Source organism: Haliaeetus leucocephalus, unplaced genomic scaffold (genome assembly GCF_000737465.1).
Source record: "Haliaeetus leucocephalus isolate CR32 unplaced genomic scaffold, Haliaeetus_leucocephalus-4.0 Scaffold51, whole genome shotgun sequence".
Classification (NCBI taxonomy): Eukaryota; Metazoa; Chordata; class Aves; order Accipitriformes; family Accipitridae; genus Haliaeetus; species Haliaeetus leucocephalus.
This window is the reverse complement of record NW_010972487.1, coordinates 862079-887783: the sequence shown is the minus strand read 5'-3', so window position 1 is coordinate 887783 and position 25705 is coordinate 862079. Positions and strand designations below refer to the sequence as shown.

Here is a 25705-nt window from a genome sequence, read left to right as displayed (position 1 = left end):
TGTCAGAAAACATATCTATAATTTATTACTAGAATCAGCTCAAAACACTTCCCATAATCACAAAGCTCAAGTAATACGTAGCCATTAGACACAGAAAGATATACAAGGTTTTGGTTACAGTTGGGATTAGCTTCAGATTCTGAAGCTCAATTCTTTGCTTCTGCAGCTTCTTTATCGTGCTTTTCCTTTGCTTTCTCTTTTTCTTCCAGTTTTTCTTCTTTTTGAAGCAGTGCCATAATCTCAGCAACCTGACTGGTGCCAATATCGATATCTTCTTTGTCAATCAATTCTACTACCTACAAGAACATAAAATGAAATTGAGAGAGCATTTAGTTTTTATATGATTGGGGCATTTTCCTATCATAAATTTTGTCAAGACAAAAAAAAAAATTATTGGTTCTCTCATATTCAAGAAAACCAGCGTTTTTTCTTACACAAAACACAAACTTAAACTACAACCAGTGTCTCAAACATATCCAGCATATTAAAAAAAAGCTAGAACTTAAATCACATGTTCTAGAACTTTTGACCTCAGCACACAAAACCTCACATTCTAAAGCATCAGTAAAACAGACCCATTTATTGTATCTGTTCCAATGGAAAGCTCAGATTCAGTACCTGCTGAAATAGTATTTAAGACAACACTTATTTTATAGGCTTAATTTTATCAAAAAGACCTACTGTACTAAATAGGCACAAATTTACAAAAACTTAAAAGTTGAGAGGGTAGTGCTTTCAGAAAGCAAAAGGAAAAAATAATTTAGCAAGTGATTCCAAATTCCTTTATATAGCTTTTTGTACAAATACATTCTTGGCATAACTCCTCAAGTCCCTAGAATTATTCTGCATTATACACAGAATTCAGAAGTATATTTTACCTGTGCTGCTAAATGTACAATGGTTGTTTAGAGCAACAGGGAAGATAATCACCACTGGGACAACTTCAAGTCAAGTCAGTAGAGAGGAAAAATGAGTTTCAAAAGGCTGATGCTGTATTTTCTAGCTGGCCACAGTTTAAGTGCTATTTCTGTATTGAGTAGGAAAATTACTTGCAAGGAAGTTAGTTTCAGGACATCTCTAATTTTAGCAAGTAAAAAGGAAACAAGAAAATGAAGGAGAAATGCAGGGAAAACCTGAGAATGTTCCACAAAATGAGAAAACAGGACAAATCAGGCAAAGAACACAGGTCATTTACAAGGGACCTAAAGGACAACTGATGGTCTGATGTCTTTCAAGCAAAGGAAATACAGGTCTCAATGACATATCTAAGGTATACAAGTAGGCAAGAGAAGCTATTATCTTGTGTTGACATAAAGTGTATCTATATGTCATGTCAAGACTTCGGCTAATAGTGGTATTCCAAAAGTAGTTCTTCCAAAGCTCCTTCTCATCCTCCCTCCCAATCATAAGTAGCACAACAGAATTACCATATTTTACAGAACTTGACATAGGCATACAGGAAAACCTACAGCTTTAAAGGTAACGTGGGTAACAGACACAGGATAAAGACTTCCCCTCCCCTCATCCCCAAAAATAGCCATATAAATTCTGAAGATGCTAACATGTATTACAAGATCTATTCACAATACATTACCAAAAACCTCACTGGCATCAAGTAAAGACTCTTGCAAAAGACAGCAATATGAATTTAAGTCAAAACAGGTACAATGTTTGAAGGATGGCTAACCTTATTTTTTTTAAGTAGTCCGGAGACTTACCTTAACAACATTATCTATATCAATCTTGCCATCCTTATTTTCATCTAGTGCCTCTGCAATCCTAGTTAGCTTCTCCTCTGGAATCTTCTGGATTTGTTTCATCGCATTAATTAGCTCAGCAATACTGATGAGATTCTCCCTGGAGAGGAAGCACAATGTGTACATGGCAAGCAGCTACTCCAAAGAAGTAAAGTCGACAAAAGGCAGTACTGAAAGTCACTATATTGCACGTCATTTGTAAAAACATTATTTATTTATATACTTATAATCCTGAACAGAACGCAAAAAAGCAAAAACGAGTTACTGATCAGCAAGCAGATTTCAAATGAATCTTTATCTTACCATCAAATCTCACACTTCTGGTTTCCACGTGCTTTATTGCACAAATATAGTTATCCAGTAGCATTTGAAATGAAGTTCAGCACAGTTTCTGTGCTTCCCAGGCTGTGTACCTAATGCCCTTTGCCTCCCCCTGCCCCATTTACCAAAGATGCAGTGCCATGCACCTGTCATCCTTCTAGATTTAGAGAGGCTGGCCTACACAAAATTAATGAAAGTCACAGGAAAACAAAAGCTGAGAACTAATCGCTTTAGCAATTTAGCTGTTTTGTTCAAACAGGCTTCATTTACTCATATCAAGGAACAGACTTCGTAGAAGAAAGGACTAAACTTGACATCGTGACTAGCAGGTTTCACATATTTCCACTGTCTGCTTACTGATCTCATGAAGCTGAAGTTGTCTGTCGTCTGCAACCTAAAGCCTCTGCTTGCCTATGTAGTTTTGTTGGGTTTGAAGAACCATCTTCCAGCATAGGTCAAGTTGAAATGCAGGAGACCGTGAACTCAATAAATATTAACCACAAGGGCTTTATCTGTATAGTCCCAGCTCCATACCTGGCCTAACCTCTGGGCACAGACTGACTTTTGTTCAAGAAGCATTTCTTAAGCTGTCACTAAATGTCCCAGACTTGTGTCATTTCTATGACTCTTGATGGCCTGGTAATGACTACACCAACTTGAAGGTTAAAAAGCAAGCCTTCAACAATTAAGCAATATTTAAACTAATAATTTTCAGTCATCCACAATCACTTACAAAATTATCCACAAAACCATCCACTACATAAAGTATAATTATGTTCAGTACAAACAGATTGTATTTTTAATTTACAAATTCAGATCATTTTGATCAACGACTTCTCTATAGCACTATTCATATGGCCACCTTAATCTTGTTACACAAAATTTGAATCAAATAACCTTTTGCCCTGGGGACTGGAAAAAACAAATTTCCAAAGGAACAAAAGCAGAATCCTGCTTAGGTATGCTCTATGGGAGCTGGGAAGCTCTCTTCATGAATCACACAAAATGGTGCAAGCATAAGCTAGATTAATACAACATTCACGATCACAAGCTGTGAGAATTACAGTCACAGTTTTTAGGTATTTCAGTGCCTCCAATATGCAACCTATGACCATTCAGCATATGGCTGCCTGAAAGACTCTCCAGTAACATTAAGACCTGGAAAAGTGTTGATAGATGAATTTTGCAATGAAACTACAAAGAAAGATTTTTCTTTGAAAACCTGCAAGTGTGTTAAAGTTGAAATGAAGCAAATTTTCAGAAAGGGACCATGTAAAATTATCTCCTTACTTCCATTAGACCTGTTTCCCCATTTCCCTCCAGAGAAAGAATAGACTTTTTTGCAATTTTTCTCCTCACTGACATCTTCACTGCTAAAGAACAACAAACATGAGTATATGCTTACCATACTGCTGCACACCTTTTCAATCAATGACACAGAGCAAACCTACTGCATGAGGAGCATGACTAAAGGCATGATTTCACCTGCAACACCATTAGTGCTAGAAGCGTGAACAAGATGGTAAGATACTAATTGATGCTTTGACTTTCAGAACCCGCACAGGACTAGCATCTGGGGAATTATGCCTGCTTTTTTCCTTCGTCATTTCAACCATATGTAACATACCTCAGAAGACAGAAAATCTACAGCACAATTTTATTAATTTCATTTTTAAAATAAATTATCTTAACATTCCAAACAGCAACTTATTTGCTAATTCTTATCTAACACACCTCAGACAAAAGCAAGACTGAAGATGAACAGTCATGAGACACATTGAGTGCTCTCAAGTCACTCACCCAGCAGGAGGACTATCACCACCGTCCAGCTTTACATCCACCGTCTTTTGACTTGTCTCTAATTCATTAATAATTTTGTCTATCTGACCAATCATTCGGTTCACCCTCTTGGTCAATCGCTTGCTTGCCTTTGACTCTTCCACTGCTTCTTCCTGGCCAGTTTTAGAGAGCTCTTTTATCTCTTGCAAATCCTAAAAGAAATGGTCAAGAGAGAAAAGCTTTTGTTGGTGTGAATTCTCAACAACAGACACTACTAACTTCGACTAGCATTCCAAGACAGGAGCCATTCATAAATGAAATGCAAATATATAGACATATAAAGCCAAACTGGGATTAGAACAATAAATTATAACACTGCTGCCTTTTTAATGCACCCCTTAAATGTTATTTTCCACATCCTTCATAAGATTGTATAAGATTCATTCTACTTAACTTGAAGTATCTGTAATACTGACATCTATGCTTGATAAGAAAGAACTGCAGCACACCAACAGTTAGCACCTGTTAGTCTAGTCTCCCCGGGAATAAGAGCAGGAACAGGATTCTCATCTGGTGGGAACTACTCCAATGATTTTAACTAGGCTTTAAACACATTATACAAATGAGGTTCTGCATTGTCCCATACAAAGTTCATTCACTCAGCTACCAACTACAAGGTCACAGACATCCAAGCAAGATAATCTTTAAATTTGTGGATCATTTATGCTAGAACTAAACATGAACAGAAATAAAAATAGAACTTCCATGCCCCATTCTTCACCTCACTATACTCCTGGATATCACCCTTCAATTCCTCAAGCTCCTCCTTCTCCTTTGTTAATGATTTTTTCTGTTCCTGCAGCTTGGTGCAAGCATCACTCAGCATGTCAATCTCCTCCTTAGTGATTTCCTCACCCTGTAACAAAATATATACAAATTAGTGAAAGACACATTTGTGATTTTCCTCAAAGATTTCAGGTCTTTTAACAGAAAAAACAGACTCAAAATTCGTTTTCCATGTTCGGAGTCAGTATTGTTCATAGCCATTTTGAGGCTAATGCAGAGAATCTGCATTTTGATGCTAATGCAAAGATCATAAATGCTAAGGCAATTAGTTTGCTATGGTACGTATTTTTTAAGTGCATCAGTATTAAGTTCAGCTAATGTGATTCATTATGTGAGTTTTGGCTATTTGAAATTCTGTACCTGATTGTCTCATTTAAGAATGTTTTACTTCCTTCTTTGCTGGGTGAAAAATCCAAATGATTGAGAAATGATTCATTACGTACAGGAAAGACAGATTACACAAAAAAAATGTGCAGAGCTAAGTTTAGGAAGTTGAGCTGGAGCAAAGTTATCTTCAACAACCTTTGTGAGAATGAGGATGAACATCCATAGTTTGTGAAGTATACCTGTCTCTTGAAAAGCTGAGAATAAAAATCTAACTGCCAACTGAATACTTAAAGAATAAGACTTCAAGGCAATTCATTAAAAATGCTAAAATCCCATAATACTAGCTACAGTTAGCACATTAATCTTACCCATACACCAGCTTTTATTTTGAATGGCTAAACTCTGAACAGCCACACAAGTAGAGTACAGAAAGACACATACAAACAAGGATGCCAGAAACACAGAGCAGAAGGATGATATGCTTCCAAGAAACAACTACAGAACACTTCACAAACTAGGCATCCAGCCCCTTTGTCAACTCAGAAAGAGTTTCAGTGTACTGTTAATATCTAGGTATCAATCTCACTTCTGATTTTAATACAACATCTATAGTTCACTTTACCCCTCCCCAAAAAACCCAACCCAAAAAACCCAAACAACGCAGTTTGAAAACAAATTCCTCTGCCTCAAATAAAATCAGTCATCTTCAAGAAGCTGGGAGTCTTACCTTTTTCCTCTAAGAGGCAAGAATGTGTTTCACAGCATTTAAAATCTTTGAAAGCATCTTTAGGGGACAGGCCACACTGTCACCTTGGTTAAGAAATGCCACGCTAACTTTACTTCTTGTTTGCTCGTATCAGTTAGGGCTGTTGAAGAAGTCTTGTTTGTGGCCTGGTGTCATACATTCTCACAGCGTTGGTGGCGTGGCAGGCAGCAATGCGAATGCTATGCCAGATGTGGCAGTGTAAGCTAGCTGCGACATCACACATCCTTGCTGTTTCCAAATGAGATGATGATCCCAGCCTTGCCTGCCTCCCTCCCACAGCATTCCTCATGGCTGCACTATCATGCACCCAGCTACACAGTCAGCTGAGTCAGTTAACTCATCACACAACAATGCACGATTTCAATATGGATTAGTTCCATTTTGTTATTACCACTGAAACCTTCTTGGCAGCATTCTAAAGTAAACAATGTTATAATAATAGCAGGTAGAGAATGATGCTGTCCAGGAAAATTGAAAATATTTTTTCTACTTAAAAACATCCATTTTAAATTAATGTTGTTATTCTGCAAAGTAACACTGGGACTGACAAAAATCCTGTTATCAAACCTCATGGACAAAAATAAAGTGCTCAGCTACAAATAAAACTCAAGGTACAACTGAAACATGAAAAGAAAGCATACAAGAGGTGGAAGCAGGGACAGGTGACCCAGGAGGAATACAGAGACACTGTCCCAGCATGCATGGATGGGTTCAGGAAAGCCAAAGCCCACCTCAAGTTGAATCTGGTGAAGGACATGAAGGGCCACAAGAAGGGCTTCTACAAGTACATTGGGAGCAAAAGGAAAACAAGAGAAAACATGACCCTGCTGCTAAATGGGACAAGGAACCTGGTGCAAAAGGACATGGAAAAGGCAGAGGTAGTCACTGCCTTCCTCAGTCTTTACTGATAAGACTGGCCTTCAGGAATCCCAGGTCTTCGAGACTAATGGGGAAGTCTGGAGCAAGGAATATCCACCATCAGTGGAGGAGGATCACATCAGAGAACATTTAAACAAACTAACACACACAAGTCCATGAGACTTAATGGGATACAACCACAAGAGCTGAGGGAGTTGTTTGATGTCACTGAGAGGCCACTCTCCGTTATCTTTGAAAGGACATGGTCATCAGAAAAGATTTCTGAGGACTGGAAGAAAGCAGATATGACTCCTATCTTCAGTAAGGGCAAGGAGGAGACTCTGGGGAGCTACAGGCCAGCCAGGTAGCAAATGATTAAAACCAGCATGCTTTGACTGTAACAAAGTATGCTAATCCTAGAAATTAATCTGTTACTTTAACAGGGGTATAAACTATGTTCAACATCATACTACAGAAATAGTGAAAGAATACCCTGAAAAGTTTTTATAGCGTACATATACTGCTCATATCATTTTAGAAGAGGAAGTCGATACAAATCTAGTATAGTCCAAACTTAGTTTCCTACTTAATCCTTTGGCCTTAGCTACACCCTTCAAAAGAAAGGAACACTCATCTTTACCTACACTTGCCCTCTCCCTCCTCCTGTGTTAACTACACATAGATTAGACATGCACAGAACCAGTGTGTCTATAGCCAGTGCAAATGCCCCCCCAAAATAGGTATATTAGTTTCAGTAACACAGACAGATAAAGGAGGTACTCACTCACAGATGTTTTGTGCTGACTTCAATTTCTGCATTGGTGGTTAAGAATTTGCAATCTACTAATTAGCTGGTTTTAACTGATAGAATGCAGTGAGAGGGTGAAAAATGAAGGACAGCCAGGAAACTTATCATGGCTCTTACCTAAATGTTTTGACTCTTTACATTAAAAAGTATAAAAACATACAGTTATCCAGATTACCTTAATGCCTTCCAATACTGGTGCTGTATCTTTCAGTGTCTCTGAGTGCATCGCCATATCTGCCCTTGCCAGTTCTTGTTCAGTATCCATAGCCATCTCACTTTTTTTAACTTGCAGAGCAGCTGCTTCAAGATCTACTGCTGATTCCACCTCTTTCTAAATTTGAAAGACCCATGAGGTTTTAAATAAAACAAAGATAACATTATCCATATTAGCATCAGTAAAGAATGACTTCTCAAAATAGAAACAGTTGCTGAAGTAGACACAGACATTTTAATGAGAAGACAACTTTAAAAAAAACTGCAACACATTGAATGGTTTCACATTAAAATACCCACTTGCACTTAATGAACTATGCCTGTGAGCTCCTGTGGCTTAGTTCACCAGTAAAGTAGGCCAGCAGCTTTTATAGTCAAGTATTATACAATGACATTATCAGGTTAATGACAAAAAGAAAGAGTCAAAGATAAGAACTTTTAAAGTATAGGGTGGGGGAAATAAAAAAAAAAAAAAAAAAACAACAAACAGAACCATCACCTTTGCTACAGAAATAAAAGGCTTCTCTTATTACTTTAATTAAGAGGAAAGAGAAATCAAAGTTACATAAGACTGAGACAATCTTTTATGTTTCACAGCCAACCCTTCTGTGTTGCAGTCTGTTTTAATACTCTCCCTCATCTTGCATATGTGAGCCTAAAGTCCAGTTTCTTGCAGGCAACACCCAGAGCAGGGGCAGTAACTCATAACATGCTAGTTTCTACATCACTGACATTTATTTCAGAATAGTTGAGACCAGAACTTACCATGGCTGCAACTTGAAGGGTTTCTTTGGCTTTCTCTGCAGCTTCAGACAATCTTTCCATCTCTTTTTCTTCATTTTCTTTTCTGATGGCTTCCTCTTCCTGAAGTGTTGCTTCCAGCCGTGCTTTGTTATCTACTTTTTCACCTTCAACTTCTGCCACTTTGACTTGAGCCTCTTTGGCCTATAAATAATGCAGGAAGTCTATTAAAGTCTATGTATGTGTCTATATATATATATGTATGTCTACATAATATAAGAAATTTATATGTCCTTATTAAGATAGGTAGGACAGGTATGCTAATGAATGTAGTTAAAACCCCCAAAAGTTACCCTATTTTTGCACTTCTCAGAAAAAGATAATTCTCTTTCTTTGAGAACAAGAACTTTTTACCCTGAAATTGTACATGTTCTTCATTCTCTTTATCTCAAGACTACCAATAATCTAGTCAGATAATTCCTCTCTCTACACATCATCATCAACATTTTCATGTATTAATGTCTTTAAGTTGCCTGGAGCGTAGATTTTTTTTTTTTTATATCAGTAAAAAGGGTATTCTAAATCTTCTTATGCTATTACTGTCTACTGTCATGCAATGAAATATTGCCTTTTATTTGCTTTATTCTCAGACCCCTCCACATATAAGCCAACTTCTTCTGTGTTCAGAGGTCACTCAAACCTATTCATGGTTTAGCTTTTCAAGGAAAGGAAAGGAACCAAGAAGAACATCTACCTCCCTGAACGGATTTTCAGTGATGATACTGAAAGCTGGTTGCAGACTATGTATATCAATACTTACAACACTCTCTGGTAGTGTCTGAAGCGTTGTTTTAAGCTGATCAGCTGGAGAAAGCGTATCTGGAAGATACATGGCTCTGGATAAGATAAGCAACGAAGTAGGGATTTCCTGGTTCAGGTGCAGATCTAACCACTATAAATGCAATACATATAACAAATTAACTTCTGGATTTTTTTCTTTTTTACAGATCAAGTCAAGCATACACAAAACAGTAATTTTTTTTACCTCTGCTTATCAGTCAGTATCCTAGCACAGGAACTACAGGCTATAAGCAGCTAAGAATTACAGCAATTGCATTGAAATATATGAAGAAGTATTTTGTTTGCAGAAGTATTTCAAGAAGTATTGTATGAATATTTGAAAAAGCATTTAGTTTCACATGCCTCTTCCTCTAAACCAGGCAACACCAAAAGAGAAAGAACTGATCTACTTGAAGAAAAGTTCTTTACAGAGTAATACAAATACTTAACAAGACAAAGTGCCAAAACTGCAAACATATTTTGGATATGTTTAATTATCTATTTGCATCAACAAAACATCATGGCCTAGTCAAAAGCCAGAAACCCGCTGCTACTACATACTCACACAGTACACGACAAAAGCTTATTAAGGAGAAAGACTGTTTTAACCAAGCCTTTAATGAGAACAGAAGCAAAACGATTTCTCAGAATCATAACAAAAATCAGAGCAAGCAACTGAAGTTAGGTCTGTGTATTCAGTCTTGCAAAAACATACCTGTTTAAGCTGTTCCTTGAGACGCTCCTCTGTCACACCAAGAGCTCTCATACCTCGGGCACGACAAGCTGCCTGCAGTTCTTTAACAGTCAGGCTATCAACTCCTTCTTCAGCAATCAGCTGCACAAAGCATAAAATAAACTTTAACATGTAATAACTCAAAACTGAAGAACCACCATCAACGCGCACACAGAAGTCCGTATTTTTACAACGGCCACTAGAGGCTGCTGTGATAACACAAAATAGCCTCCACTTTTTAAACAGTGAACATTATACTGTAGTCTTAAAAGCTCCATAATAGTAATGTCAATATCTCTAAGTTAATACTTCTATCAGCTCCCTTAAAATTATAGTTTCATAGAAATGCTTTTCTTTGTAACAATTACTTTCATTACAATTAATGGTAGATTAAAAAAAGGTCAGCTTTTTCTTTACAAATAAGGACACTTCTGATTTTAAGCTCTTCAAGCCTTTCTGTTCTAAGTTAGTTCAAAAATGAGAAAATTAAGACAAAAAAGGAAAATGCCTAAGAAGACATACGTATATCCAACACACACTCACTACTCTTACATGTCAAAATTATTAACCAGTGCCTATTTAGAATGACTCACCTTGTCATCTGCTTTAATGCTTCTCAACCTCATAGTCAGCTGGAAGCGGAGAAAGTTATTTGTCCCAATTGACTGAAGTTCCAACAATTTACAAAGTGCCACCAACTGAGGCCTGGTTAGATTGTCCAGAGTCAACTCATCTTCAAACAGTTTAGAGAACCTTAAGATCTCCTCATTACTGGGTCTTTCACCAGTTTCCCTGATCTGTAAGAAAAAACAAACACACAGAAAGCTTTTCAAAGCAAATGTTATGGTTGGGCATTATTTTGAACAATAGAAATATTCTCTTTTTCAAGTACTTCGCATCAATTTTGGGATAGGAAATAGAACACACGGGAGACATGAAAAAAAAATTTTAAAACCCCAACTTATTTGCTATAAAAGGCAAAAGAATTGACGGTCTTGATAGTTCCAACAAGATTGCATAACTTACTTAAGACAAAAATTAGATTCATAGGTATACTAATGAGCAGGTCTGTCTGAGTTGGCACTGCCACGAGATACCTCCAAGAAACCCAACACATATATATCTAAGCAAATAAATAGTTTCTACAGAAGTCACACTGGCAAGTATTCCTTCTGGTACCATACTTATTAAACATAAAAGCACATTAAAAGCATCACCCTGTGAAGATAGAGGAGCAGTACATCCAACAGCAAAAATTTTGCCACGTTGGCGTCCCTATGAAACATGGATTTGGACACTTAGCCACCTACATTCTCTCCACAACCGCATTTGTTACAACACTGTTTTGCTTCCAGCTCCTAGCTGTTCTGCAGCACTTCAGTGCAAATGCACTTGTACCTGAAGTTATTCCAAAATATAAACTGCTATTTGGGAAAGGACTCTGCATCCTTCTTGATAGAAGGTTCTATGTAACTGCTTGTACAAACGCAAAGTTAAGCTTTTAAGTTATGCGTTGCCAAATGGCACTTCACAGTAATTAGATTCAAATACTGGAAGCAGAAATAACAGTTCAAAGTAGAAAAAAAATCATTCCCTAGTCTCATCAGGTCGGAGTAAAACATTATCACCTGTATAAATGTTGATTTTTCTATTTTAAGTACACCATCAAGTGCTTATTAGTGATATTACTGAATCCAAAATCTATAGAACTTAACAATTAAGTACTCCCACTTAACACCTTCAGTCTAAACGGAAGTCTAAATAGTCTAAACTTACTATCAGTAAGTACACAGATATCCAAAAAACACTTTTCCCAATCCCTCTACCTTTTTTTAAGCCCTGTAAAGAAAATATAAGCTAAGTGACATAAGTACAGTCTGAAAACCTAACATTTCCTATACAGCCTGATTTATTATGCCTAGCTGTTTTACTTGCCAACTCAAATCTTTTAATGAACAGCTCCTGAGTACAGGAAAAGATAAAAATTTGGAAGACAAGATAGTCTTGAGTCCATTAACCTCCAGGATACTTGTGTAGCAGAGAAACCAACTCAGAGAAAGAAAGGTCAAAGGCCTTGTTGTTCCACTTCAATAGCTCCTTTACTACAGGAGCCAAAAATGGAACTTCAAAAATACCAGAAAGTATTTTCTTCCTTGTTTAAAGCTGAATTTTAGCAAAGCCAAGCATATGTTTCTTGAAAGTGCAAACCGAAACTTTTTAGTATGTCACTAGATACAAAGCAACACAGATAAATTCTGGAATTTTGCAGCAAACTCTTGTCATCAATGGTTCTTGCAGCATCAACTACTTCACTGCAGAAGCAGCTATAAAAGAACAGCAAAAAGGTGGGAAACTTTTAAGCTGGTTCTTGCTCTGACATTTATTATCTAGTACAGTGAAATGACATCAATAAAGTTTGTCTCCATGGCAAAAATGAGAAATATATAGCTGTAAAAAGCACACCCACATATAAGAAATGCAGGGCCTGAAACTTCTTTTTAGTCAGTCATGAGAGGAACCTGGGACTTCCTCCAGCAAATGTGGAGTGATACGTCATTTATTTCCACAGAAATTAACCGCCAAATGTAAATTCTCAGTAGCAGTTCTTTCAGAAGAAAAAAAATGTTCCAAACATGAAGCATGGCAGTGGCACGCTCCCAGAGTCTGCAGCGTCAGCGCTTCAACTACTAACTGCTGTAACTAACCATTTAAAATTTTCTGCAGATGAAAAAAGAACAGAAACAGATGATTGCATAGAAGCTTCAAAGTACACGGACTTTGCAAACAGATACTGACTGGCAAAACTTGCCAATATCAGTATCTGAGGTAACCTACTCAGCACAGTCAACATGATCTTATTACCCCACCCTTTAAAACTTTATTCTCACCACTGGCAAGCAGGAAAAGCTCCAGCTAGCTCACAGGACTTGTAAAGTTCAGGTCTGAAATCCCCAGGCTTATGTGCCTTTTTCTGTGCAAATACATACTCTCCCCAAAGGAGGGGACTACACTCTTACTTTCAACAAAGCACCTGATGATGGTTGATCTCTTATTCAACAGCCCCACCATTAAGAGAAATCTTAAGTGCGAGCAAACTGAGATAAATCCTATCCTCAGAAGATTTAAGAAGGTATTTTTCATTTCTCCAGGGAACACCTTACCCTTACCTACAACTTGCCAAACCTGAAGGCCATCAGTGTAGGAGGCAGATATCTGACATTTATTCTCTGTGTCAGCAACTGCTTGTGAATAGAAAAATTTTGCACCAAACGCAGCACTTGCATTCTAGCAAACCCCAATCATACCACATTCTAGTCAGTATCCAAAAGGATTTCAGCAGTATAGCACCTGTGCATTTAAAAACTGTTTTTACAAGCAGAATGAAATTTGACAAGAAATTTTTACTTTTGCCCCACTAAGTTTTAATCAGTTAATTAGGAAATAAGTCTTCTCTCCCACTTTTTACACCCAATGTTCAAAAAAAGAGGTCAAAAACTACATGACTAATCACTGAGTGCATTATTTTTTCTAATGTTAGAAGTGACTTATTAACAAAATAAGAGAACAAGAAAGCAAATGAGCAGAAATATATTGCTTCTAGAATCAGAGAGTGAAAGTACCAGCTACAACACCAAAGCGAAGAACAGTAAAACTTCAGCACACTGAAGTATTACTTGCAAAAAAGAAATCTATCCTAAAAAACCTATTATATCCTGCTTCTTCAAATCCAACAGAATAAAAGTATCTGACAATTACCATAGACCAAACAAAACGCAAATCTATTTTTTTGGTAGGAAGAGAAAATACTTTTTAAAAAAAATTTTACCTTTTGAAAGAACGTTGAAAAATCTTTTGTAACATTTCCTTTGGCTGCTTTATTTTTTAAGGCCATCTCCTCAATTGTGTCTTGAAGGAATTTAGCCAATTCAAGCTTTACTCTCAATTCTTTCTTCAATCTCTCCTCCTGTTAACAAAATATTTGGTTTTAAAAGTTCTTTCCAGAAATATGCACACTAAATACCACTTCTGCCCGCAGACAAGTTGTAGAGTACTTCTGAACTTCTGCTGTAATACACGTATCACGAGAGGACATTCACTCTTACCAAAGATCCCCAAATCACACTGAAAAATAGGTTGATCAGCTCAAGCTCCATGAAGCACGAGATGCAATGCCAACAGAGTGAAGTGCAGCATGAGTGGCCTGCTAAAACTAACCTGCACCCTCTGAATTAGTAATAAAATATAGAAACTAACCAACTGGTTAGGGTAATTCCCAACTCTTGTATCCAGCACAGAAATCCTACACTATAGCTCCTCCAAACAAAAAAGAATTTATCACAGCATTAGAAATCAATGGTTACTTAGATCCAGGTATAAAATCATGATTGATTATATATACACTATGTACAAAAGTCATGTAAGTCTTTTGTGCTCTGAAAGTGAGAACTTGTGGGGCTTTTTGGTGTGTTTTTACAAAGCTCTAAACAATTCCAAGAAAACTTAACTAAACGAAATAAAGTTTAAACAAAACAATGCATAAGAAGCTATTTTAAATATTAAGTATACATACAAAAAACCTTGCATCAAGAGTAAGGACTACAAATGCCAAAACAAAGTCTGTGTATTTTAATACAAACTAGAGAAATAAAGTTTCATAGCTTTCATTTCTGCTTTGTAAGAGTCATAGAAAATGGAGATGAGGATAGCAAATAAGACAAGAGAAGTTTCCAGCCATGACAGCTAAGCACCTGCACATATAAAAAGGTAAACTAGGATGGCGCTGGTTCATTATTATATGTTAACAGCAAGATCATCAAAATAACATAAAGAAGACAAAAGCATTCCCCTAATACCAAAAAAAAAAAAAAAATCTTCTTTTTAGAATTTTTCTAGTTTCTTTCTTTACCAAGTAAAGTTCTAATTTTTTCAAAATGTATTGCTGGATTATATATTCAGACCTGCTTACCTTTTTAGACTTTGTCTCAAATGTAGAGGGAAGCATATTAGGGAACAACTTAAGAGCTACTGGAAGCAAAAATTCCATAAATGGGACAACAAGAAAAACTAGGAAAGGGACCAAACGGAAAAGATCGGCACATATTCGAAGAAACTGGAAGAAAAAAAAAAAAAATTTATTGATAAGCAAAATTTTAAATATTTATTTAAAAAATACTTGATATGATCATCCACATTATCACTTATGCTCACATATATATATTTGCTACAAAGGAATTTTAAAATAAGACAGAAACAGGATGTGATAAAGTCAGGTTTTAGTATCTTTTTCTTCAAGTTGCTCTATACTAGAGTGCCAGAGTTTCACCAGTTTTCAACACTATAGAAAGTACTTCAAAAGCCTCACTGTGTCTCAATAGGATTATTGAACAAGTATCTCATTTAAACCTCTTAAAAGCACCTGAAAACAGGAGGTGGTCATTTGTTGTCGTTAAAGCTGCTTAACTTCTTTTATTCATCTTTATTTGTGCTCCACCACTTCTTACATGCATGAGCTACTATGGACTAAGTAATCAAGAATAAAATGAAAGCTCCCTCCCCCTCTGCCTTATAACAATTGTAATGTACATTTAAATCCAGGGTAATGAGCCCAGCTTGGTAGATTTTTTTTTTTTTTTTTTTTTTTAAATCACTGCTTTTCTAGACCAGTAATCCTCTGAAGCAGGCCGATGCATTAGTTACCGAATCTTGAACTGCATAAAACAAATATTGTCCTTCTCATTTCTGTACACCCACAAATGTATATATTAGGCTGTACAGTCTATAACTGAATCTTTCAGTACTCGTTGGAAGCTTAATAACTTGGTTTATATTGGCGAGTGCAGATATTGTTTGACTCTACCTCATTTTACAAAGCTGGTTATTAGGAATATTGTCAGTTCCTAAATCAGAGACTGAAGGTCAGATGTACACTATGGTACACTACTGCCACGGTAGTGTCTTTCAACAACATGATTTGATAAACACAGCTATGACTAGCAAAAACTGGCAACATAAATGCTCTTACAGAAGTAAACACATGCTTCCCCCTCCATCCCCTCCCCACACCTCCCGTGAATCCAGGGGAACAGCAGCAACAACCAGTGTAAATTGCATGTCGCTAGGACTGCTTTGCTAGAATACAAAACCAGTAAAACTTCAAACAATTTTCTTAGCATAAAACCAGCCAAAATCTTCAATACTGTTTGAGGAATGCACAAACTCCACAGATCCAATGCTCAACATTTTTCTTTGTATATAAAAAATTCAGTTTCCCAGAAGGGATGCTTTGGTCCATTGTTTACAGGCTCAAAGATTTTTCCATTCATTCCAACAATAGAAGATAAATGACTACTAGGAGTTCAAAAAGATGTAAGAAAGTTTGGAAAAAAATTTCAGAAGTCAGAACAAGATATTTTCCCTGAAAAAAAAACCTCAAAAATTTATATAGAGTGCGGAACAGAGTTCCTATTTTTACCCAGTATCTGTTTTTAGACATTGCATGCAAGTATTTGTACATGGCAAAATCCGTATCTACAGAAGCAGTTTTACAACCAGATTAAGCTAACCTAATGCTAACCTGAGACAATGTATAAAAAGTCATGAAGGTGCACTAGCAATCACAATGTGAAGGTACACGACTGATCCAGCTAAACCTAACCCATAAATACATACACAGACAAGAGAAAAAGGATCAGTACTAATCAGAAGGGGCAGGGGGAGTTGGAAAATTTGGTTTATGCACCAAGCGGGACTGGCCTTTTTCACAGCAGCACTACTGTCCTGGAACAGCTTACATAAATCACGAAACTGCACCCTCCACTAACTCAAGGAAAACAACTTTGCACAGGAACCTAATACAATGGTGCATGATTACACGCATGTTATTTGGCAGCACAGCATGAAAAACTTGTGACTACTCTGCATCTGCTGCCACAGTTTCATGTATTCCGCTTTTCCCTCCTCTGCAGGATTAAAGAATTTGTAAAGCTGATACACTTGCCACAAATTCCGTAGTGTTTGCCATCTCACTTCCATGACCTGAATCATCCAGCAGTAGGCGGCAGCACTACAGCAATTAGTTTTTAACAGCAGTATCATATCTCCTATGTTTTACTTCTTCCTGCCTTTTCTTCTAAGCGTAGATACGTGATCCTGATCCTGTTGAATCCAAACCCTACCAGCAACTGTAGAAGCAGAATTTTGGAACCAACTTTTGGTTTACATAAGCAATAGCTTCCTTGCATTAGCCATGCTGCAATTGCTTGTTAATGTGGTTAGATTACTTGGATATCCTTCCATAATTGCCTCCAAAGAGGAAGGAAAGGGCAGGCAGAAGTAACTCATTTGTCAGCCTGCGTGAAGATAAGATTTCTCTAGACTGTCAGTTCATATACAGTTTAATAAATTTAAAGCAGTATGTACTACTTTTTTTTTTTTTTTTTTTTAAAGTTCAGGACCAACTTCTGCAAAGTTGTAGCTAATCTGGCATCAAAGCTTTAAGACTTCTTTAAATCAGTAGTATACTACAATTTAAGGCTGAACGGACAAAAAATGAACTGTGTTGAAACAAACTTAAAATAAGGTTTAAAAAAAGCATATGTAAAGGGTTCTTCAGCTGTAGGCTGGTTTGCTTTCCACTGACCCTGGGTTCTAAGCCTACCATGACTCAATTCAAGAGACAGGATGTTCTCTACCTCCATATAAAGAAAACACAAAACCTAGATTGAGAAAATAACATTACCGTAGTTCTTAAAACTATTTTCTCTACATCATCTACACCGGATTGCATGCATACATACACACACACATCATTAGGTAAGAGACAGGCTACATCAATGTAAACACTAATTTATACCTGCACAATAAATTTCTAGTTTATTTAAAATACAGGAATTGATACTGAAATCACACATCTGCACAAAAAAAAAGAATTCAGGGAGGCCAAATGCCAGACCACTACATAAATATGAGAAAGACAGCTCTATCATCACTAGATGATGAAACTAAAGCGTAATCAAGTGAATAAATCTCTCTATTGATGGAATAATGCATGTTTCCAAAGATAACGTATTACTACTAAACGTTCATGCCTTCTAGATAGAGTACAGTCCTGATTCTTCAGCAGAAATATTTCCATGATATCCATATTGTACTGTTGTTTGTTTAATTTCTCAGAAGTATGCTCAGTGAACATGAAACAGGCAGGAAAACCAATGGTTCCAATCTCGCCCTCTGGAGGATTTCCGATTCAGTTTCAAACCATGAATTAATTTGTCTCACATGGTTTTCCAAGTTTCCCAAAGCTCTCAATAAGCCAGCACAAGCCAGAACTGCTACTTCAAGAAGTCCTGCAGTACTCATTCCCCCCTATCCTCAGTTACTCTTTCTTGGCACTACATAATCCCCTCTCCTACGTCAGCACAGACTGTTATATTTATTGCTGAGCAACGTTTCAGCTGGATCAGCTGCCAAACATACTCTTGTACCAGCAGAAGGAAGAGGGCAAAAATAAGTAGCATGAAGATGCTGAGACCAAATACCATCAATCAGTGCTCTTGTAGAAAGAGACCAAATGTAATCAGAGATGAAAACCGCTACATGGGCATTTAACAATTTTTGTTATTTGGCTAACCTTGCAAATACAGGAAAAAAAACTTTTGCATACTGCATTAAGATGTGATGTTCATTAATTACACATGAAAATGTTCAACGATGTACCTAATTTATCAGGAAATTATTAAAACAATGAGCAAATATTCATTTTTTTGATAATTTAACAAAATTTTTGAAGCCAGAGATGTGAACCTAACACATTGCATGTACAGTGTACAAACTGCAGAGAACCGGACCGCGATTGCAAGCAGCACTATTCACTCCTGCTGCCACAGTACATACACTTTTCACTTTCCAACATTTCTTCCAGCACATTTTTTTTCAGCAACATCTGAAATGCCTTTTTTTAAGAAAAAAAAGGCAGGAAGATAGACTTGAACATTTTATCTGTATAAAATTCTTAAACAACTTGTCTTTAAAAACAGTAAAATGAGAACTATTAAATCAGCATGTTTGATATATTGCTAATGAACTGGTGATGTTGAGTAGCAATGCATTCTTTCAAAAAAAATTTTTTTAACTATACCAGTTTTGAAACAGCTTATTATTTTGCAGTCTTTCCATATAAGAGCTCACGTCAAATGTTTTTAAATAGCCATATATCTTTTAATTCTAGTTGAATAAGTACATTTACTTCATCCACAAACTGAAATTACTATTCAAATGCATGTGTTATCCTAATTTGAAAGCACTTTCATTTTGCACTCCAGATTTCATCTCCATCCCCCTTCCCTTTTCTTTAAAATTATCAGTTGCCTTTTTACAGTTCCATAAACGTAAGCTACATGCCATAAAGAAAAATGAAAGTATAAACCAAAAACTTTCCTCAAATTATCTTATTTGAACTAAAATTATCTCACAAATATATTTACAACTGAGAAAGTACTTATATCTGATTATCAATCATACATTTCAGCCTGCAGCTTTTCTTCTGTTTAAAAAAAACGAAAACCAAACCATACAACAGAATTGGCACCAATCCAACCTTTACTAAAAGTGTTTTCCCTCTATTTTTCCAGCTGGAGTGAAAAAGCAGAGGAAGTGACCATGTACACACATGTAGCACATGGATGGGAACTTGAGAACAAACCACAACTGCTGTCCACATGACAAAACAGAAGAATCCTCTGCTGTTCCAACTAGAAAATACCAAATTTATCTTCAATAATGGGAACAAGACTAAAATGTTTCAGAGTCATATCCAAAATTTTTAGTGTCCACATAGGGAGGAGGAGGGAAATACACCTAGCAATTTTAATTCTGTGAACAGAAGACCAACTCGCTTCAAATAAAATGGAGCAATCGCTAAGGATACTCAAACAACATTGGTATTTACTCAGTACCTGTCTCCGTTCTCGACGAGACAAAGTGTTTCCATGAAGTATTCGCCAGAGCATCCTTGCAGCTATTTTTGTGTCAATCCACAGTAATCGAAAACCATGGTAATAGTGCTTCAGTTCATCCACAATCCTCTGTCCAATAGATTTTTTCACAACTTCCACTTCTGTTGGACTATATACAGGACCTCCTTCTTCCAACTTCTTGTTTTTGTCCTTTAAGGACTTCAGTGACTTTTCAACTATGGAGTCATCTTGAAGGGGATGTGAAGAATGCCACCATCTAACTGGAAGATACTGGGGACCTAAAATACCCATTGTTGCTAGTGGCGTCCACGAGCCAGAAGAGCTCTGAAGAGGAAAGTGTATTTGTTCAGATCCTTTAGTCCAACAACAATAGTGATCTTTTCTGGAGTATGCGTAAACAGGAGGGACACTAGTGCAATATTTAAAGTGTACAGTCCTTCAAAAGAAAAGAGCATTCAAGAATTAGCAATAGATCATACGCTATTTATATATATTTGTATAGCTTTAAATGTATGTATTTATAAACGGCATCATTTGAGAAATATCTACCACATATTTAAGAAAAAAAACCACCAAACTTTTGACTCTCACGATCAATGTCTATACCTGAAAAGAATGCTTGGCTTTACTTCACGACAAAAAAATAACCTGCAAGGAGTTTTCCATTAAATAATTTGGAAAAGGTGGCTTATTTTACTCCAATTAAATGAGTAGTAACAGCCAGAAGTGCTTTCCATTTAGAAAACTATATTTGAAAATAAATCTGTAAATCCAGAAGTAACATAAAGCCCCTTCTATTACTTTTCCTGTTTGAACAAAACCCTCAAGGAAAAAAAACAGAAATTGTAGACTTGGGATAGGTGCTGAGTTAGAGGAAGAGAATTAGTATCAGAGAAATCCGATTTCATTAGAGTTCTTCATTTACTATCTCCATGCATCTAGTTTTCCTTTTTCAACAGAAAATTTTGCACAAACTTCCATCGTGGTGCTGAGCTGGGACAGACAGAACCAATACTCTTCTACCTTATTCAGAATTTTGTTCTTTTCTTTAATTAAACATAACCTGAAGTTAGAAGGAAAGCATTGCTCAAACACCCCAAACACTCACTATACACACAGAAGAACTACTCATTATATGCTAGTAGGATTGTACACACTTTTATAAAAGGGTATGACAAAATTAAAATAGTAGATACAATATTTTATATAAATGAGTTCCACTAGTTGTCCCTCAAACTGAAATGCCAACATTAAGTCATCTACAGGACAGAAATGATTGGGGTGTTTCTTCACTGGGCCCTTGTACTATCAAAACAAAATCTGAACGTGTATTTGTCTTCAGTCAGTGAACACAAAAGAGGTGCAAGTGGCTCTACAGCTCTGAATAACACTTTAAGGAAAAAAAAGTTTATTGAACACTTACAAGTATTAACCTCACTCACTCAGTTTTCAGCCAGAAGTACTTTTTAAACTTAATCATCACATGCATCCAATGAATTTAAATTACTTTAATGATTTTATCTATTTAATGTTATTCAAATAGAGCCTTGTACAAAACAATTGACTAAATTATTACTTTTTAAAGATGCATTATTAATTTCTAGCTTAAACTAAAATTTTAAGCATCTGACCATTCAATAGTCAGATGACTGCCAAAACATACACAGCTACACAAAACATTTCCTTGATTAGCTAGAAAACTACACACTTGCACAGATATTAACTAATGAGAATTACGGTTCCTTTAAGAAAATAAGTACATATTCAAAAAACAGATTAAAACACTTGCATAGATTAATCCATCCTGACTCTAAGTCATTTCCCAAAAGCAGAGCTCCAAGCCTACAGACCAAGTTCCAGTCACATCCATCTACATGCTTCTGCATGCAGAAAGGAAGGGAGCTCTGCCAGCAGAACTGGTTCGGAGTCTGCAGGGAAAAAAATTTTCACAAGAAATATGCCTCTCTGAACACACTTTCACTTGCAGGATGTCAGACACAGAACTTCTATCGTAAGCTGTACTCAGTACTTGTATCATTAGAGTCCCTTGGTTTTGGATCTGGGTCATCTGGGGTGCGGGCACCAGTTGTTTTATTTTAAACAGAAACATTATGTTAACAGAAGCTTTTGGTAGAAAAAAAAACTTCTCAAAAAAAACCCCAAGAATTTCTGTCCCAATATTCAGCTGCTCATATAACAGACTTCAAACTGTAAGTTTCCAATTTTCCAAGAGAGAGGACCCATCTAATAATCTACTAAAAAGCAAACAGAGATTTGAAAATGCTTTATGTATTAAAAAACTCTCACAACTAATTATACAGTAAGTGGTCTAGAACTAACATGACTTTAAAAAGAAAGGAATTACTTTGTTTCATATTAGGGGGTTATGTCTAGAGACATATCCTTACGTTAAAATGGAAACTTAGGAAATTGAAGAACAGTCATGGTTTCCTGAGCAGTCAGACTATAAATAACTAGAGAATACATATTTTAACATTCCAAGGAAAGGCGTTAGGTAATTCATATCCACCAGTATGCCTTGTCAGCCAAGTCAGGAACAGAGAATGGATTCTGCCAACATCCAACTCCTTAAGTTCCATAAAAGCACAGAGCAACTGGATTCATTTTCAGAAGAGGACACCACCTCCTAGCAGAGTCTCACCCAAGGCTGTAACATACAGTAAACTACTTTGGTTTAATAAAGATACAACTCTGTATCTGCATGATGATCTCTGAATGATCTACATCCCTAACTGCCAACTATGTTTTTCAAGCTAGCTGTGACTGAACATTTACTCTATGGAACTCCACAGAGAAAGTATGCCAGAAGCCCATGATATCACCTGGAATCACTCAAGAACAAGATTAATATTCTATTGCTTTCACATCATAACAAAGAGGGAGGAAGTGGGTGAAAAAAGGAAGATCTCACTTTCTTCCACACACAAACAAGCAGGTGAAGAGAGTAATAATACTCAGACTTCCTTTGATCTGTCAATAACACAAGCTGAAGCTACTATTTTCACACTTGGTCTAGAAGATTTAAACCCATATTCTATGATAGTTTTCTACGGTTTTAAGTTTAGGAAAAAAGTTCATATTTACTCACATTTTGTTTGCCAGCCTCAGGGATGTACAGCTAAGACATGCCCGATCTCCCAAGTTACCTAGAAAAATACCAATAATTAGCATTAATTCTGAAATTCAGAAAGACATTTATCCGTATAGTGAATTGTACAAAAATACGTGATTTAAAAGACTGACCTTTACTTAGGAATAGCTACTACTGAAAGCACAAAAAAGATGCTGCTTAACAGCAACTTCCTTATGGTGCACTGTTTGTAAGCACATTCACGTTTTGGATGATTGTGCATCACAAACAGCCAAGACCGAAAATTTCTTTGCTTTGACAATAACCATGTGAAGTACTGAAGCCCGAATACCTCATCCTCTTCCAACATGAGTCAAAGCACATGCCTTGTTCTTATTTATCTCAACCTGTAATCCCAATTTATAGGATAAAAAAAAGACAAAACAGGTGGGGAGCAATTCTGTAACACAGCTGACACCTCCATAAGCACTCAAGCAAACTGTCCATGCATACAGTCGAACTCCGTGGACGTGTGAGGTACTGCTTGCAGTTGTTCAATTGCCTGAAGACAGGTTTCCAAGTCCCTCGGACAAGCAACTATATGGCAGAAAAACTTCACTGAAAGCAAATGTAGTTTTTGAATGGCTGCCTGACAACACAGTATTAGATGATCCAAATGGAGCACTTGCCTGGTGTCTAAGATGAAAATGGTTTTTTTTAAGCACAACAAATAAAACGTGAGTAGGAACCTAGACACACTTCACTAGAGAGGTAGAACCACAGCACCATTTCAGTACATTGCTGTCCATTTTGATTAGCACCTGGTAAAAATAGCTCTACCCCTGGATCCCACTGCAAAGGATACAAATTGTCTTGAAGGGCAAGAGACTGATCCAAAGAATATGAAAGGTTAGCTTTCCAGCAAATGCTGTGTTCTGCAAAATGAATTTTGTTTGAAACGCTAACTCAGAATTAGTCCTAATAATAACTAATAAAGTCCACAAGGAGGACTGGCACCTATATACAGGCATCCTTTACCCAGGTACAGAGACAAGCAGCATCCATTCTGGAAATAAATAGAGGAGACCATTGAATGACAAATTATCTAAGTCAGTTCACATCTTCCATAAAGGACCATGCTTGAAAACCTTCCGACCATCCAACACCATGGAAGCACCATCAGCTACATAAAATGCTACCTAGTGGCTGTATGCAATCTACAATCACTGAAAATCATCCCCGAGCCCACTAGAAAAGAATCTCCCTAAAGCAATTTAAAAAAAAATTTTAAAAAATCTTGTATCGATACCTAACTGCAATAACTCAATTAGCTAACCAATACCAAGTGCAAAAAGACTCCTGGACAGAACAAAGGAAGATCGTATGAACAAGGCTCCAAATGCCTTCACTCTTTTTGGCCAATCTTTTCAGAATTCACTGTAACCAAAACACAAATGGAAGGCTGGATGGAGTAGGCGTGCTGTGGTTTGTTTCTCCTACCTGGAACCTACTCTTTCTGGTCAATCCTAAGAGACAGCAGGATAGAAAGGTTATTTTAGAGGTTAGGGGTAAACTTTTCCACCATCAAAGCTAAGAGATAGCCTATGACAGATCCTGAAGCAGACACTGCATACACAGTGCCCAACGCTGATCAACAAAAGCCTTCCCCAACAAAATATCCTAATTATCAGAGGAAAAGAGATACCTCCAAAATCAGGTGGGGCAATCAGAAGGTATGGGAAGGGGGATGAGGGGGAAAAAAAAAAGGTAAGTTAACTTATCAAAGAAAAATCTCAATAATCAAGGGATATCCCATGCTAAGTGGGCTTTGATATCATTACAGCAAAAGCTATGGCATTATCAAGTCAAAGGAAAAGGATTTACCCATCTCACGTTATATCAAACTCTAACAGGTACTCACTGCCACTGCAAGTAGAGCCAGGGGAAAAAACTGTCTCTTTCTGGCTCAAAAATCAAGCCCTGAGAATCTGTGAAGGCATTCCGATACTCTCCAACATTTACAGAAAGATCAGTAGCTGAATTTCTTGACCCAAGAGACTAGCCATCTCAGAAGGATGTCCCTGAGTTTAAGTAACAGCTGAGCAAAGCAGAGCAGTACCCAAAGTCTCAAGGGATAAGTCGCAGGATGGTCATCTGTTTCTCTCACCTGAGTGCCAGGAAGCACACAAAGCCCAAATGTGCCAAAAAAGAGAGTCCTGCTAGTGCAGGACATTACCTGTTATGGATAGGTGCCCCTAGAACAAAGAGGGGTGATCTGGAAGTCAAAACTGGCTTGGAGTTTCTTAGATAAAACTCTAACAGCAACACACTTTCATTTCACTTACCTTTATTTTTTTTTCCAAACCAGACTCATTAATGCTAAGGAAGGGGCCAAAGAACGAAATTCCAAAGGCTACTGTAAGAAAACATGCCGATTCAAACACTTCTTGTCATACAGCCATTCAGAGTGTGAACAGGCACACAGAAACATCATTTCACCAAAAGATTCTGCAGAATAACTGTTAATTTCAACTTTGTCAGTTCTGACAAGAGCTCTTTATGTTTTGCAGTGTCTGTTCTAACCACATACCTAAGAGCAAGCCAGCCCTGAAATCAAATACATAATTTCTTCAGAAAGGAGCAAAGTCCAT

General features: G+C 36.9%; 1 protein-coding gene across 5 annotated transcripts; it reads right to left on the bottom strand.

Moving 5' to 3' along the window:
* Nucleotides 1–23128, bottom strand: LETM1 (leucine zipper-EF-hand containing transmembrane protein 1). Of its 5 annotated transcripts, none has more exons than XR_774975.1 (14): nt 23073–23126; nt 19943–20399; nt 14956–15099; nt 13816–13953; nt 10583–10786; nt 9972–10091; nt 9237–9368; nt 8441–8620; nt 7638–7793; nt 4639–4773; nt 3879–4069; nt 1719–1857; nt 879–1077; nt 234–296 (listed from the first exon to the last, which is right to left on the bottom strand). XR_774975.1 is itself a non-coding variant. In XM_010577353.1 (13 exons), coding segments are annotated over exons 1-13 (2148 nt in total). In that variant the 5' UTR covers nt 23075–23128; the 3' UTR covers nt 3–146. The 5 variants fall into 5 exon arrangements, 1 of the variants encoding a protein (XP_010575655.1); XR_774978.1 differs by having other exon boundaries at nt 879–1027; XR_774980.1 differs by lacking the exon at nt 879–1077 and having other exon boundaries at nt 1–296; nt 1719–1853.
* Between the last annotated feature and the right edge of the window lie 2577 nt (nt 23129–25705).

Coding starts and splice junctions, on each gene's coding strand:
- LETM1 (XM_010577353.1), bottom strand. Junction 10,787..13,815: donor TTTCAACGTTCTTTCAAAAG/GTAAAATTTTTT, acceptor TTTTTCTTACAG/ATCAGGGAAACTGGTGAAAG. Junction 8,621..9,236: donor AGACACTACCAGAGAGTGTT/GTAAGTATTGAT, acceptor CATTATTTATAG/GCCAAAGAGGCTCAAGTCAA.